The sequence below is a fragment of the Aulostomus chinensis genome, chromosome 3, assembly GCF_037954235.1.
Source record: "Aulostomus chinensis isolate RoL2024-O1b breed Wild chromosome 3, RoL_Achi_v1.0, whole genome shotgun sequence".
NCBI lineage: Eukaryota > Metazoa > Chordata > Actinopteri > Syngnathiformes > Aulostomidae > Aulostomus > Aulostomus chinensis.
Window position 1 is genome coordinate 9,951,159 of NC_141322.1, and position 15,282 is coordinate 9,966,440.

At 40.9% G+C, this 15,282-nt stretch overlaps 1 protein-coding gene across 2 annotated transcripts in view; it reads right to left on the reverse strand.

Annotated features, from left to right (window-relative positions):
• The window catches only part of cdh4 (cadherin 4, type 1, R-cadherin (retinal)), a 265,718-nt gene that overhangs the window by 15,492 nt on the left and 234,944 nt on the right, over window positions 1-15,282 (reverse strand). For both annotated transcript variants that reach the window (XM_086198562.1, XM_086198561.1), the window contains exons 9-10: window positions 1,345-1,530; window positions 992-1,245 (exon numbers count right to left, since the gene is read on the reverse strand). In XM_086198562.1, coding sequence (XP_086054688.1) covers window positions 992-1,245; window positions 1,345-1,530 — 440 coding nt within the window. The remainder of the gene's footprint in view (window positions 1-991; window positions 1,246-1,344; window positions 1,531-15,282) is intronic.

Genomic DNA, 15,282 nt, shown 5'->3' on the forward strand with positions numbered 1-15,282 from the left:
AACATCACTTTTTATCTAAATTTATGTGGACATTTATTCATGTTCCAAATGCAGAGGTTTGCTCACTTGATGTATGTGCAGCTAAAATAGGAAACTGTTCTCCGCATTACATTCATGTGCATGAAATCAGTTTAACTTTTTCAAACTGTGTGTGCAAGGGCCAGGGAAGCATGCTGTGCCTGGCTGTGGTTAAGAGCACTCACACTAGGCAAAAATATAACAAAACAGCCTTTAAGTGGCAAACATACTTGGCATGGTGCAAATCACCCAGTGTTAGGAGGCTCTAAGTCAGTTTGTTGATTTTTGAGGCTGGTGGTGCTATAACTAATATCCCATAAATGTTTTAGATTCTTTCTTGGCCCATCCTGCACCCCTCCAACAACTTTGGTGAAAATCAACATAATATCCATCCATCCATCCATTTTCTTTCGCTTATCCTGTTAGAGGGGAGCCTATCCCAGTGGCTTTTGGCTGAGAGGCAGGGTTCACCCTGGACAGGTCACCAGTCCATCACAGGGCCAACACATATAGACAGGCAACCATTCACACTCACAGTCACACCTACGGTCAATTTAGAGTATCAATCAGCCTCGTCCTCTCTTGATGTCTTTGGACTGTGGGAGGAAGCCGGAGTACCTGGAGAGAACCCACGCAGGAACAGGGAGAACATGTAGACTCCACACAGAAAGATCCAGGCCAAGCTGGGACTCGAACCCGGAACCTTCTTGCTGTGAGGCGACAGTGCTAACCACTGCACCACCGTGCCACCCCCTCAACATAATATATTTTGCATAATTCTGCTGACTGGTGGACAAACCTTGCTGACAACATTATCTCCTTGGTGAAGGTAAACATTTCGAGTTGAAAAAAATATCATAGTAAGCTCGTTTCAGGGTGTTGATGGTAGTTATGGTGGTATGGTGGATGATGTTTCTTTGGTTGAATGTATGGAGTCTGCAAATGCTGTGGATGTAGCAAGCACTGAACTTACCTGACAATCTGATGGATGAAGTGGTCAGGGTCCTGAGCGGCAAACACAGTCAGGATGGTCCCTGCTGGAACTCCCTCTTCAAAGCGGATCAACTTGGGGTTGACAGGGAAGACAGGTGGCTCATTCACATCTTGTACTGAGATTGTGACCCCCGCTGTAGACTGAAGAGATGACTGTATGCCACTGGCCAGATGGGCCTGGTTGGACACCACCACTGTCAGCATGAAAGCACGGTTCATCTCAAAATCCACCGGCTGTAGAAGAGATAATTAGTTACAGGACATTAGAGACACAGCACAACAGGTTTTGAATGTTTATGGAACATAATTTTTTTTTCAATTTCATGTTCTTACCTTTACCACAGTTAGCATGCCTTCATTAGTGATGGGGTTAGTGCGGATGGTGAAATGTCCTGAGGGGTCTCCGCTGACAATGCGGTATACAGCGTTCCAGTTTGGGCTGTGGGGTTGATCCCTGTCCACCACTGTCAGGTTGGTCACCACCACGTTCACTTTATTCTCCGGTACCTCTCCAGAAAACTACAGAGGATGAGGAGGATATGTTCCAGGAATCAGCAATCTAATAAATTCATTTGCTCATGCTATCAATAATCTTTTAGCAATGTCCAGAATAATGTTATAAAAATAAACTTTTTTAAAGGTCTAGCTAATGATGCTCATTCTATTAAAAAAAGGGAATTGAAAGAGAGACGAAACAAATTGGACAGAAGAGGAAAAAGCAGGCAGGTTTAAATGTGAATTATGGGGAATCATTCTTTCATTATGTTAATTCAGTCCCTTATTCTACACAATGTCTACTAACTAATGGATTTGTTCAATCACAAGTGCTTAGATTTGGTGCATTCCCCAAATCTAGCGCTTAATAAGCAATTAGATAAGTGCTGTAATTAAGGCAACAGTAGGAATAATCTTTGGCTAATGATCTTCATTATGCTGCAATCTCAAACAAATCCCCTCTGAAATAACTCTGGAGGAAACTTTGTCACAGCTGTTCAGCCTGAGGAGGGATTTACAGTGCAATAGGATACACGTCTGACTATAGAAATTTTTCTGGTTGCTTGCACACACACACACACACACACACACACACACACACACACACACACACACACACACACACACACAAACTAGAAGCTCTCATTGTCAAATGATGATCCATGTATCCTCTTGTGAAGTGTTAACTTGTTTAAGAAGTGTGTCTGCCAGGTTTAATGACTTCATCGTCAAGGTATTGAAGCCACCTTCTTTTTCCTGCTCCCTCCTCACATCCTCGTTCTCCCATCCTCTCCAGTACAACCAGACTGATAAGCTCAGAACAAATTAAATATGCACTCTCATTCTCTGATGTGTTTGCCCCTTCATTTCATCTGAGCGCAAATTCTACCAAATACCCTCTGAGACTGTTTGGCTGTGCAGTTAGGCAGCCAAATGGAACATTCTCCCTTTAATGCATACAAAATTGTGGTGAAAGTTGGGGAGGGGGCTTATAACATGGTAAACTCAACAGAGATTTGGAGTCAGAGAGACAAGTGTGGAATTAATGAGATTCAGGTGCAGGTTTATTGTCATTAAGGACTTACTATCCCCTGTCAACAAAGGTAAAAACTATAGTTTTGGCCAACTACAGACCAATATCAAATCTTCCTTTTCTCTACAAAATTCTGGAAAAAACATCTGCTAAACAGTTTTGTGACTTTCTTCATAGCAACAGCCTATTAGAGGATTTCCAGTCAGGTTTCAGGGTTTATCATAGCACAGAAACAGCACTTGTCAGAGTTACCAATGACCTCCTACTAGCATCAGATGAGGGACTGGTCTCTGTGCTGGTCCTATTAGATCTTAGTGCAGCTTTTGATACCATTGATCATTATATCCTTCTACAGAGACTGGAACATGTCATTGGCATTAAAGGAACTGCACTAAACTGGTTTTGGTCATATTTACTAGGTCGATTTCAGGTTGTACTTGCGAATGATTATTCTTCTGAAACCACTACAGTCAGTTAAGGCGTTCCACAAGGGTCTGTGCTTGAACCACTCCTCTTCATTCTGTATCTGCTTCCACTAGGTCACATAATAAGGAAACACTCAATTAATTTTCACTGTTATGCTGACGACACACAGATGTACTTATAAGTGCATCCACATGAAACAAATCAGCTGACTAAAGTGGAGGCCTGTCTAAAAGAATCAAATGGATGACCCACAATTTACTTTTATTAAACTGTGACAAAACTGAAGTTATTGTGCTGGGCCCAAAACTCCTTAGGGACACCCTATCTAATGAAATAGGTACCCTGGATAGTATCACCCTGGCCCCAGCACTAACGTAAGGAATCAAGGAGTACTCTTTGATCAGGACCATTCCTACATAAAGGAAATCTCCATGACTGCTTAATTTCATTTACAACAGAATGGATCCTGAGATGCCAAGTTTAAAGAGTGTGAAGAGGAGAATTTGAGGGTTCATAGTGCCAAAGGCAGCAGACAGGTCCAGCAGCAGCAGTAGGACAGAGGACTGACCAGCAGCTCTATCCAGTCACAGTAATTCTGTGACAGGAGCGCAGTTTCAGTGGAGTGGTCACGTCTAAAGCCAGACTGATAAGAGTCAATCAGGTTGTTCTTCTGCATATGCTCTGAAACTTGGTTGCTCAAATATTTTGGACAGGAAATGGCAGAGGTAAGACTGGCCTGTAATTTTCAACCTGGGCTAGGTTGAGATTGGGCTGTCTGAGGAGCGGGGTAAACACTCAAATTAATGTATCACAATAGAGGAAGTGTTAAAATACAGAAAACTATTTCATCTATCTTCTGCTGATTACAGTTATGTTTACAATCATTTAATTGAGAAAATGTTGAACATAATGCTCTAATATGACACAAAACAGATTTTTTATTTTGACAAACATTAAAAAATATTTTACTAATGTTGTGTGTATACTATGTTTAATTTGTGAATTAAAAAAAAATCATGCAATTAACAGAAGAGTGGCTCTGCTTTCACTTGCTTTGGTGTGCTTTCTCCCTTCTTGGACTTGGGAAAGCTCACTCTTCTTGGTGTTGACCAGCATTTTCAATTTAGTGCAGAGTGGCCAGGCAGAGTTTAAAGACAAACCTTTTTGTTGGTCAACACCTCATCAAATCTGTAGAAGGCTGGTGTTGCTGAAAAACTGAAATCGGAAAACATTTACTCTAAAATTAAGGTAAAAAATGAAATGAAAAAATCCAGGAAGCAAATAATGGGTATCTTGGTGTATTGTATAAGACAGCTCTGCTACACATTGTACTTTAATGAAGTTTTTTAATTTACTTTTTAAAATATTCTTTGTAAAGGTGATAATTGTTCTTATTTTTATTATTGAGGTTGTAGTGTGTTGAGCTGGTGTAAAAGAGTGAATTTTTTTTTAAAATAGTGTGCCTAATATTTTGTCCTCCTCAATGTATGTGACTGGCAGTCCAATCCAGGCAGATCTTGAAAAGAAGATTGTTGATACGCAAAGAAGCTTCAAGGAAAAGTCTATGTGAACAGTCACAGAAGCACAAAGACAAACTCTCAAACATCCAAACAGATTTCAAAAAGAAGCCGTGTGAACATGAAAGTAAAAGAAAGAGGGCAACGTAAGAAGTGGAAGCCAACATGCATATGAACTCCAGTAAATGAAGATCCATTTCCATAAGAATGATGAAAGGCCTGAGAGGATCATAGATAACCTGGAAAAGGACATAAAAGACAGAGACAGATCTGCTTAACAGCTTAAGAAAGAATGGGAGACAGAAAAGCTTGTTCACGGAGTCAGCTTGAAAATACTGGACATGGACAAGATTGACTTATTTTAAGACACTGAAAGCAAAGAAATGTCCATCTGGAGAGGAATCAACCAAATTAGAGAATAACATTAACAATTGAAATAAAATGGTTGCCATCCATAATACGCAGATACAGACTTTGACACAGGAAAGAAATGAAGCCCTTGACCAATAGAATCAAGAAAAAGAAAACACTTGTGTTGTACGCATGCAACTAGAAGACACTGAGAAAAAACTCTGGAAAAAAAATGTCTGGACAGAGACCACAAGTCAGAAGTGGCTTGACACCACAAAACATGACTTGGATGACAGTATCAAATTCCTTCCGGTCAGCACAAAGAGAAAGCCATAAAGCCAGAAGCACAGAATCAAGACAATAAAGTCAAACATTTGAAGATCCACATTTCCAGGTTCAAGGGGGATCTGAAATGATCAATGGACCTTTTGACTGACAAAAAACCTCTCAAAAGATTAAAAAAAAAAGAATCCTCTTCCAAAAAAAAAGACTGCGCTTTGACGATAAACCAGGGATTGATGCAGACAAAGTGGAGGCATATCAACACGAATATGCCCATCTCACGAGCCCGTTGTTGTTGTGAAAATATTAATAAGGCTTCCAGCAACCAGGATTGTTAGATCTTCACTGAGGTGAAACAGACTCAGTTTTCAGAGAAAAGTGAAGTGAAGAAAATGGCGATAGCACACCTGACAGATGTTTGCCAAAAGAAGAATTCTTCCCACACAAAATAACTAGAAGGCTTACTGTTTACTGATACTGCACAATGGAGTATGGCAGAGAGACAGAGCTTGGCAGTGACACCTGTTCATGAGCTATACTGCTGGGCCTGAGAAACAATAACCAAGTTCAGCACATTTTAGTTTAAGTTAATCTGGCTTTGTCAACATTTGGCAACTCTGTCTTTGTAGGGTGTGAAATTAGACAAATTTCTCTTTGCTGCTTTGTTGGACATTTCAGAAGAGAAAGCAAAGTGCCTTCATCAGCCCAGCAGTTATGTTATCCATACAGGATGCTGTTTATTTCAGAAGAAGGCAAGGCAAGGCAAGGCAAGGCAAGGCAATTTTATTTGTATAGCCCGTTTTCACAAACAGTTTGTCTCAAAGGGCTTCACATGGCATCATAACAACATCCTCTGCCCTTAGACCCTCACATCGACTGAGGAAAAACTCCATAGAAAACCCTTTTAACAGGGAAAAATCTGAGAAACCTCAGGGTGAGCAACAGAGGAGGGATCCCTCACCCAGGACGGACAGACGTGCAGTAGATGTTGTTACAGACAAGAAAACAGTTTACAATACAAAATGTGGGAAACGAAGAAGAAGAAGAAGAAGTCTTTGTCACTTGTGCATTGCACCAAAAAACTTGTCCTCTGCATTTAAACCTTCCTTCACAGAGCCGCTTGGGGACCAACTGCAGATTGTCTCCTAGAACCTTGGTCAGGGACACAAAAGGAGTAATTAAGTGAAATACTTGTGTGTAATAAACACTTTGAATATATTCTCATATTGCCTATCCACTTAGTCTTACCTTTTGATCAGTGTGTCCTTTAATGATGGTTTAAGAGGGTATTTATACATATCCTTGTAATCTCTAATGTTCATTCAGTCCCAAAGTCTATTTACTTGTACCTTCCACAAAACAAGTCGTGTTTGTTTTGACCACTTCAAATGTCCTTTGGCTGAGTGGAAGATCTACAGATATATATGCCAACTGTCTGCTGATGATCATGTTAAGGTGTGTTCACACCAAATGTGATGCAAACTTTTCGTATGTCACGATAACATGTAAAGTCTATGTAGAGAGGCAAATAGATGCGAATCTGCATGTATACTTGCTGGGTGGCGCGAATAACGTGACGTGAATGACGTGAATACCCAAAATTCATGATGTGAATTTCGCGATGCGAATTAAGCGTATTCATGTCCACGTGCAAGTTGATAATATATAATGTTCATCTTGAGTGATAAATTTGCATGACGTTGTGTCGAGAAAGCCTATTAAAATTGAGATTTTGATATATAACTGATATTGAGATTTCCCTGACGTCAACGGTCCTGGCGCCTGTAGTTGGTGTCCATCCGTATTATCCTTGCACCGATCCTCGCCAACAGGTCATCGAACTGGGCCCTCGTCAGCCTGAACTACCACTGGAAATGGCCGTCGTCCAGTCACAGTTCCTGGAGAAGGTGATGAAATTCACCCAGCTGTGTGTGCCTCCGGATAGTGCCATGGCTCCAGATACGGTGTTCATGGTTTTCTGCCGTATCTGGGACTTCCACAACAGGTACAAGCCAGCAACAGTTGTACCATCAGCCGTAATGATGATGGAAAGAAATGGTGGAAATAAATTCTCCTCATGGGGGTAAAAAGTTTGCGTGAATAATGCAAATAGGTCCTGCGGCCCAATTTGTGCGAATAATGCAAAAACTCACGCGAATTTTCACGTTGTGTTCGGTGTGAACAGACCTTTAGAGCTGAAAAGCACAACTAAAAAGTGGTTCCCTAATCAGATGCTATTAACTGACATCAGATGTCCATTTTATTTTCTATAACTGCGTGAAATAAGAGCTGTGTTGGTTTGTCATGTTTACAGCCTAGATGGACATGGCACCATCCATCAGTGTCACGTGAAACAGATGTGGAAATGTGGGCTTCAAATCTGAATAGTAACAGAATGTAATTGTGAGGCGCCAGAAGATTTATATCCATAATACCGACTGTCACTCTTCATACCCCAGATGAAAATGAAAACTTTGATTATTTCAAAGTGTGCTTGGCCTCGCAAAACGTTAAAAAAAAAAACAACAACCCCAAAACAAAACAAAAACCTTTGCTTCAATGTGGGGAATGACCAAGGAGTTGACCTCACGTGAACATGCAACATGGCCAGCATCACAAAAAATGCCCATCAAGACCTCTACTTCCTAATGAAGCTGTAACATGCTGGTCGCAGCATTCCAGTCCAGAGGTGTGTAGTGGAGTGTCCTCAAATGTTGTATCACAGTGTGGTACCAAAACAGCTCTGTTGCTGACAAGAATGCACTACAGAAAGTGGCCAAATCTGCTCAAAAGATCGCAGGTAAGCTCACGCAACCTCCCTTTCATCAAGGACATTTACATCAGCAAGTGCACAAGCACAGCTTCCTGGATTATGAAGTACCTCACCCACTTAGCAAATGGACTGTTTCCCCCCAAACCTCAGAGAGAAGGCTGCATAGCATCAAAGCCAGGACATCAAGGCTAAAGAGCATCTTCTACCCAGGGGCTGTCAGACTGAAAAACACCTGACCTGAACACTGTCTGCCCCCCAAACTTACTGAACTATATGCTTCTGCTATGCTGCTGCCTTCAACCATGCTGCCTTCTTCCACTTATAAGCTATTTTAAATAATTTTAAGGTTTTTAAAATTTGAAAACACAAGTATTTGAGGAAAAAAATGATTATAAACATTAAATTCACAAACCTTTAATGCAAAATGAGAGTCTAAAAATATATGAAAAAAATTATAGCTGAGTGTATAGCTCAGGAGTTATCAGGTGTTAGATTGACCAGAGGAATGGCAGAGAAGGTTTCCTTCCATTATCCATCTCAAATACTGTAGAACAAACAATGGAGCAAGGTGAGGGTCCATATTGGTTCAGAATTTTCACAGTGGTCGAAGCTGAATGACCAAAAGGGGCTGAAAAGCCAGGCTGAGGTCACTGCTTTTCTGCTGGACAGGTAAGCTAACGTTTGCTTACTAACAGAAGCATTGCTCAAATCACCAACTCCAGGCTCTGACAGGTTCATGCTACTAATGTTAGTGTACGAAAACATCATGAAATGTATTGAGACAAAACAGACCACATGAATTGTTTCTTTTATTACCGCTAATTCAACTTTGACCATATATGGTTGACTGTTGCAACCTGGCAACCAGTAAATTAAATTAGAGCTGAAAGAGCAAGGGTGGCATCTACTGTAACTGAAGGTATACATGTTGTCCCTTGCACCCTTAACATTTTTCATCATTGTTACAAGGGAAATAAATATGAATTCTTAATGTGAATTAAACAAGATCCACCAGTGCTACAGTTCAGTGGACTCAATGAGGACTCTGCAAAATAAGTTGTAGTACATGTGATGGTACTACACTGTAATTGTCAATGATGCATCAGATACTTTGACCTGCAGCAATCAAAAAGTACTCACATCTTTTACTCACAAATACATTCAAATTCCTACATTAAGGACTAGCCCTCAAGGACTAAGTAAAGCAACTTTACATTTCCTGTATGACACTACTTTCAGAGAAGGCAGAAATGTGTACATTCAATACCTGCATTGTGTTGCAGACATGCTTTTAAACCTATCCTTTGGAACCTATCCCTGCTGACATTGGGCAAGAGATCATGTACACCCTAGGCAGGTCGCCAGTCCATAGCAAGGCATCAGAAGCATTGGGGGCTTAGTATCTTGCTCAAGAATACTTCGACATGGTAACCGGGGGAAGTGAGGATTGAACCAGCAATCCTTTGGCTAGACAGCCATGCTACCTCCAAGCCATGCTGCCCCCAAACTGACTGGACAACCAAACTGAAATACACTCAGCTAAGGATGAAATGAGAAACACGTGGGACAAGGGCAGTGAGGGAGCTGATTGGGTAAGAGACACTTGGAGCACAGCAGTGACTGATGAGGACTAATTAATTGACAAGACATCGGCGAAACGTACAAAAAGTGTGAAACTGAGAAAGACAGGCAGAATTACCAAAACAGGAACTGAACAGAGTTAACAACACAGAAACACAAACATGAAATCACTAGCAAAACACAAGAAACACATTAACTACAGACCTAAACAATCACTAATACAAACTGAAAGTCTAAAACTGAAAACAAGACACAGTCCAGATGCAAATGGAAGAACACAGCTGGCAGGTGGCAAATAAGCAAGTCCATAAATGATGAAACCATAACAACTTCAACAGCAAACTATTTCGGCTCTTATAGTTTGTACAGCACCACAAAAGAGAACATGAGCAACTGTGATAGGGGGAAACACAAGTTCCTTACAGTACAGCTCAGTTCAGAGCCACACTGCTCTGCATTACATGAGCCGGACACAACAAATACTTTGTCACTAAATAATCTGGTGATCTAATAATAATTTTGTATGAGTGGGAATCACTCTCCCTCGTCAACAGTGTATTAGTACTCTAGTATTTACTCAGTGGCCTGCATGGACAAATGATCAAATTAACAGAGATTAAAAGCACAACAATCAGACATATGTTCTAAAGTGGACAGACTTGCACCGTTTCATTGGTGTTTCATTTCTCCTCATTCATTTATTCAACAATCCATGGCAACATCCTTCCAAAGGCTCTTCTGCTGGCTTTTTACATGTAATGTCTGTTTTGATCTGATCTGTAGAATACAAACATACAATATATGAATACTATTATTTTAATATAAGCTAGATTGATTGCTCTGACCTCGACTGGCTGTAGGTATGTACATGTTTGTGTGATTGTCTGAACAGGATGGAGGCATCTGATTGGCTACAGATAAATTGAAGAAAAAAAAAAACATTTGCAGATTGTTCAGAAGAATCTCAACTCTCCCACACACAATTGCCAAGACATTCCAATTCAGAGTTTGTATATAAATGTCACAACAAACATATATCTTGTAGATGAACCCTGCTACTGGCGAACCCCGCCTCATGCCTGAAAGCTGCCGGGATAGGCTCCAGCCCCCCACGACCCTTAACAAGCTAGGCTGATTGATACTTTAAATTGACCGTAGGTGTGACTGTGAGTGTGAATGGTTGTCTGTCTATATGTGTCGGCTCTGCGATGGACTGGTGACCTGTCCAGGGTGAACCCCGCCCTTCGCCCGAAAGCCGCTGGGATAGGCTCCAGCCCCCCCCGCAACCCTTAACAGGATAAGCGGAAGAAGATGGACGGATGGATGGATGGATGAACCCTGCAAATACTTTTATTTGAATGAATGTGAATGCACAGATTATAGTTAGTACTCCGGCTTCCTCCCACGAGGCTAACTGATACTCTAAATTGACCGTAGGTGTGGCTGTGAGAGCGAATGGTTGTTTGTCTTTATGTGTTGGCCCTGTGATGGACTGGTAACGCATCTAGGGTGAACCCTGCCTCCCACACAAAGGCAGCTGGGGTAGGAATCAGCCCCTCTGCGACCCTTAACAAGATAAGCGGTAGAAAATGGATGGAATTGTGTGTCACCGAGTCGGAGGCAGAATTGGGCATGATGCACTAAAAGAGTGCATTCACTGAATGCTCTAAATTTGATTTTATTCCACTATCACTCTGATATCCGAACAATAGAATAATTGTCCAGGTGATACAAAAAGCTATTGGGATGTTTGGATGATCAAGGTTCATCCTTTTTGACTGTAAGGCCAATTAGTAGCAACTCCTTTGTTAGAGCTTGAGAGGTAAAGTCCTGGTGGTTGTGCTATTTTAGAATATTTTTCTTTTTCCACCAAAGGAAACAAAAGATTCAAATTTTGAACATTTCAAATAATGATCCCAATATTTTTTTTATTTTAATTTGACAAACTTATCACTATGTTAACACACGTGGTAATGTGATTTAATTATGCTCCAAATGAAATAAATGCTTTTATTGCCAGGTTTGACTCTCTTGATTTCCAAGTGCAACAAAAGCCACAATTGCTAAAAGTGCAGTTAAGAGTCTGCAATGTCAGTTCCAAAGCAATACTGTGTTTGTCTGAATTTGTAGAAATTGGCCACCAGTGTATTAAATCTAGCTGAGGAAAACTGAATTGCTTATTAATTCACTTTTCTATCAAAGATTGAATTTGATGTTTCACTCTTGGAAAAAGTTATTGAGTCCGAACTCACATATATCAAAGTGTGGGAAGGGAGTGGGGTGAGTGCAGATACTTCCATAATCCGTGTATCATTCGTTCATTCGTTTTTCAAAATAAAACCAAAACTGAAAAAACGAAATAACGATTCGGTTTTTTCAATAGTTGTTTCCAGACCCAAAACGGAAAAACGGATAACTAATTGTTTTTCCGATTTTGTGCACAATTGAAAAATGGACAAAACGGATAACGGGCAATTGTCCAGTTTGCACAGTTTGATTTTACCCAAGCCGTGTCACCCGGAAGCGAACTTTACTCGGAAACGAGAGAGAACAGCAACCATTATCGCCGCAGCTCTGGATATTTCGGTGTGTGTTTTTCCCTCCTCAGAAAGTTGAAAAAGTAAGTCAGCGTTATCCTCCAGTCCAGCCATTTTGCTCTTGCTTTTGTTCTTGTTCTTCAACTTCGTAATTTTTTTTGTAATTTTCTTTACTTCACCTTCACTTCTGGGTCACACGGCTTGCATCAAATCAAACTGTGCAAATTGGACAATCACCCGTTATCCGTTTTTGGTCTGGAAACAAATATTGAAAAAAAATGAGTTGTTATTTCGTTTTTCTAGTTTTGGTTTTATTTTGAAAAACGAATGAACGAATGATACACAGATTTTCCATAACTTTCTAGCAGCATTTGCATCACAATGGCTTCTGAAATCACTCATTTATGAAGGACAGTGTTAAACAAACTCCAATATTACTGGCACATAATGCCTGAATACTTCCATTTAATATTTGAGCTGCACTCCAGCCAGGAAGAAGTAGTAAGACTATGTTTTAGCTGCTATCTTCTAAATTAAAAAACAAAACAAAAAATCAATTTGAATGACAGCACTACAGCTCAACATGACTAAATGAGCTCTTACTTTACATGTGAGGACAGCATTAAGATGTAATAGGTGTCCCAAAACAGCTTCCTTCTGATATCAGACATACATGTTCCTATGTCTTCCTTATGGTGTCATAAATACATAGCTTCTGACTATAGGTGTGAACTTCACCCTCATTGTTAATATTACACAGAAATATCTGCTCCCTTAAACAAAAATCAAAGTGGGAGGCAGAGGAAGGTGCTGAAAACAGATAATCTCAGGCACTTAAAACACTTTCAGCTATTTAGAAGTCACGGCTCCACAGGTAAATCAGAAATAGCTCTCTATTCATATCTGCATTCCTGTGTGGCGGGAGTTCACACTTAAAGCCCACTATCCTGTTCCTTCTTATTATTCCGTGTATGACAAAAGCGCCAGTAAACCTTAGCAGGGATGTAGTAGACTTGATTTGATAGGTTGATTAGATAGAATGAGACAAGCGCCACTGTCTTTTTGTTTATCACTTAATGATGAACAGCAACAACATTGCCAGCCAATTCAGGCCTGTGTGGTGAAATGAATAAAACATTTGCCTTTTTTTAAAAATTAGATGCAGCACATCAGATGCAATATATCAGCTTGGTTTACAATGCTGCAAGCCATACTTGTGTTTTTTTATTCCTCCCAGTGAGAGATCTCACTACTGTCATACACAAGTAATTACTGAAGTGCTCCAAGTCGAGTTGCTTGAGTGGGAAGGAAAACAAAAAGGAGAGATTAACAAAGTGATGTAAACAACACCCAGTGGAGAACAAGTTCTTCGTGGTGAATGTTCATGTGAGCATGTGTGGTTGTTAGTGTGATGGATAGGAAACTGATTTCATTTTCATCAATCTTTAATCACCACCCTCCAGTCAAGTGTTTGCTTCCTGACAAGCTCTGGCAGTATTTCTCCAGTTGTTTATTCCCGAGTTAATGAATAAGGCACAGTAGAGATGACGGACATGTACATGAGAATAAATGTCAAGGACGGTGTGCTCTTCGATATGTGTGTGCTGAAGCGCAGAAGCTGCTGTTAGTGGAAGAACTATGGTCCTCAGCAACAACAGAGCCAGTGCAGCAGATGAGGGACGGAGTTGTTCTGAGTGGAGCAGCAGCCTTGTTTGCTGAGTTCTACCCCTGACAGCTGGGGAGCTCTTATCAGAGCATGCGGCTGGAACTGTACTGGCACACATGCTGACGAAAGCCCCACCGAGGAGACGGCGATCACAGTGTGTGACGCTGACACACTGCCTGCTCTGAGCTCTGCTGCCATGAGCATCTGTCTCCCTCTGGAATCTGGGAAACCCAAGCACACACATATAGAGTCGCTCCAATCCTGTTGGTCTGTCAGGCTGCAGTCGACATTTGTCCGTGCTATGACCGAGTTGAGAGGAGAGGGCACAAGGTCGAAGGTGTGCATGAGTGTACAGTTGTCATCAGAGCTGCAGGTACTCTAGAATTTCAAGAACAGAAACTAGAATGTTTTGAGAAATCAAAGTCAATAAACCAAAGTTGTATAGCTGTGGACAGTATCTACTGATCAAAGTTCTAAAGAAGACTGAAATAAAAGCAGACACAGAAGGCTAAAAAATGCACTAATTAAATTCTTGTAGGCATACCAAAAGTCACTCAAACAAAATTGAATAAACAAATAAAAATCAAAAGTGATTTTACATATGTATGTACATATATCTATATAAAGGATTTTATATATACAGTATATATATATATATATATATATATATATATATATATATATATATATATATATATATATATAAAGTTTTTTGTGGCTTGGTCTGAGGTTTCAGACAGAGTACGACAAATTGGGGGTCAGATTTAGCCCAGCAATATTCCTCCTCCAGGTGCACACTTACTGCCGCCTCCATTGCTATGTAAATCCAAGCTGTCAATGTGCCCATTAGGTGTGAGGTGGGCGGAGATGTCGATGATGACGCAAACTCATAAACATAACGCTCACTGGTTCTCCCGCATCAAACACCTCTGTGAATGTCAAACACCAAGGCTGTTGGCAGCCAGAGCAGCAAACTGCTGTTTTGAGACTTACAGACTGTCACGGGGCTAAATAGTCTTCAGATGCATCATCACTTCAGCAAGATGAGCACATGGGGAGCCGCTGGGATCAGGGAGCTGCTAACCATCACTGGGGAGAGGACCATGGATAACCACCTCACGGAGACTGTGAAGGATTGCTTGTTGTATGAAAAGGCCACAGAGGAGCTTGGTTGACGTGGCTTTCGCTGGATGACGGAACGTTACCAGCAAGTTGAAAAACTTATGAAAAAATTACCACCAGGTCTGTGACCACAACAGCAGCAGTGGCAGAGGGAGGGTGGACTGGGACACGATGAGGTTTGCCAGACTGTCATGGGGCTGACTATTTTTCTGACGTATGTGTTGTACGTCACTATTCACCAGGCAGGTGCACACATTGGGCCCTAGGGGTGCTTGAGCCCCTGCCCTTTTTGCCTTGTATTTAAAAGTGCCCTCTGTGTGTGTGTGTGTGTGTGTGTGTGTGTGTGTGTGTGTGTGTGTGTGTGTGTGTGTGTGTGTGTGTGTGTGTTTTAACATTAATAAATTCCTTTTAGGGATGCAAAATAAAAAAATTTGCGGTACAAAAACTCCACGGTGTTGTACCATACCAATTTTCTTGTAAAACTGGGT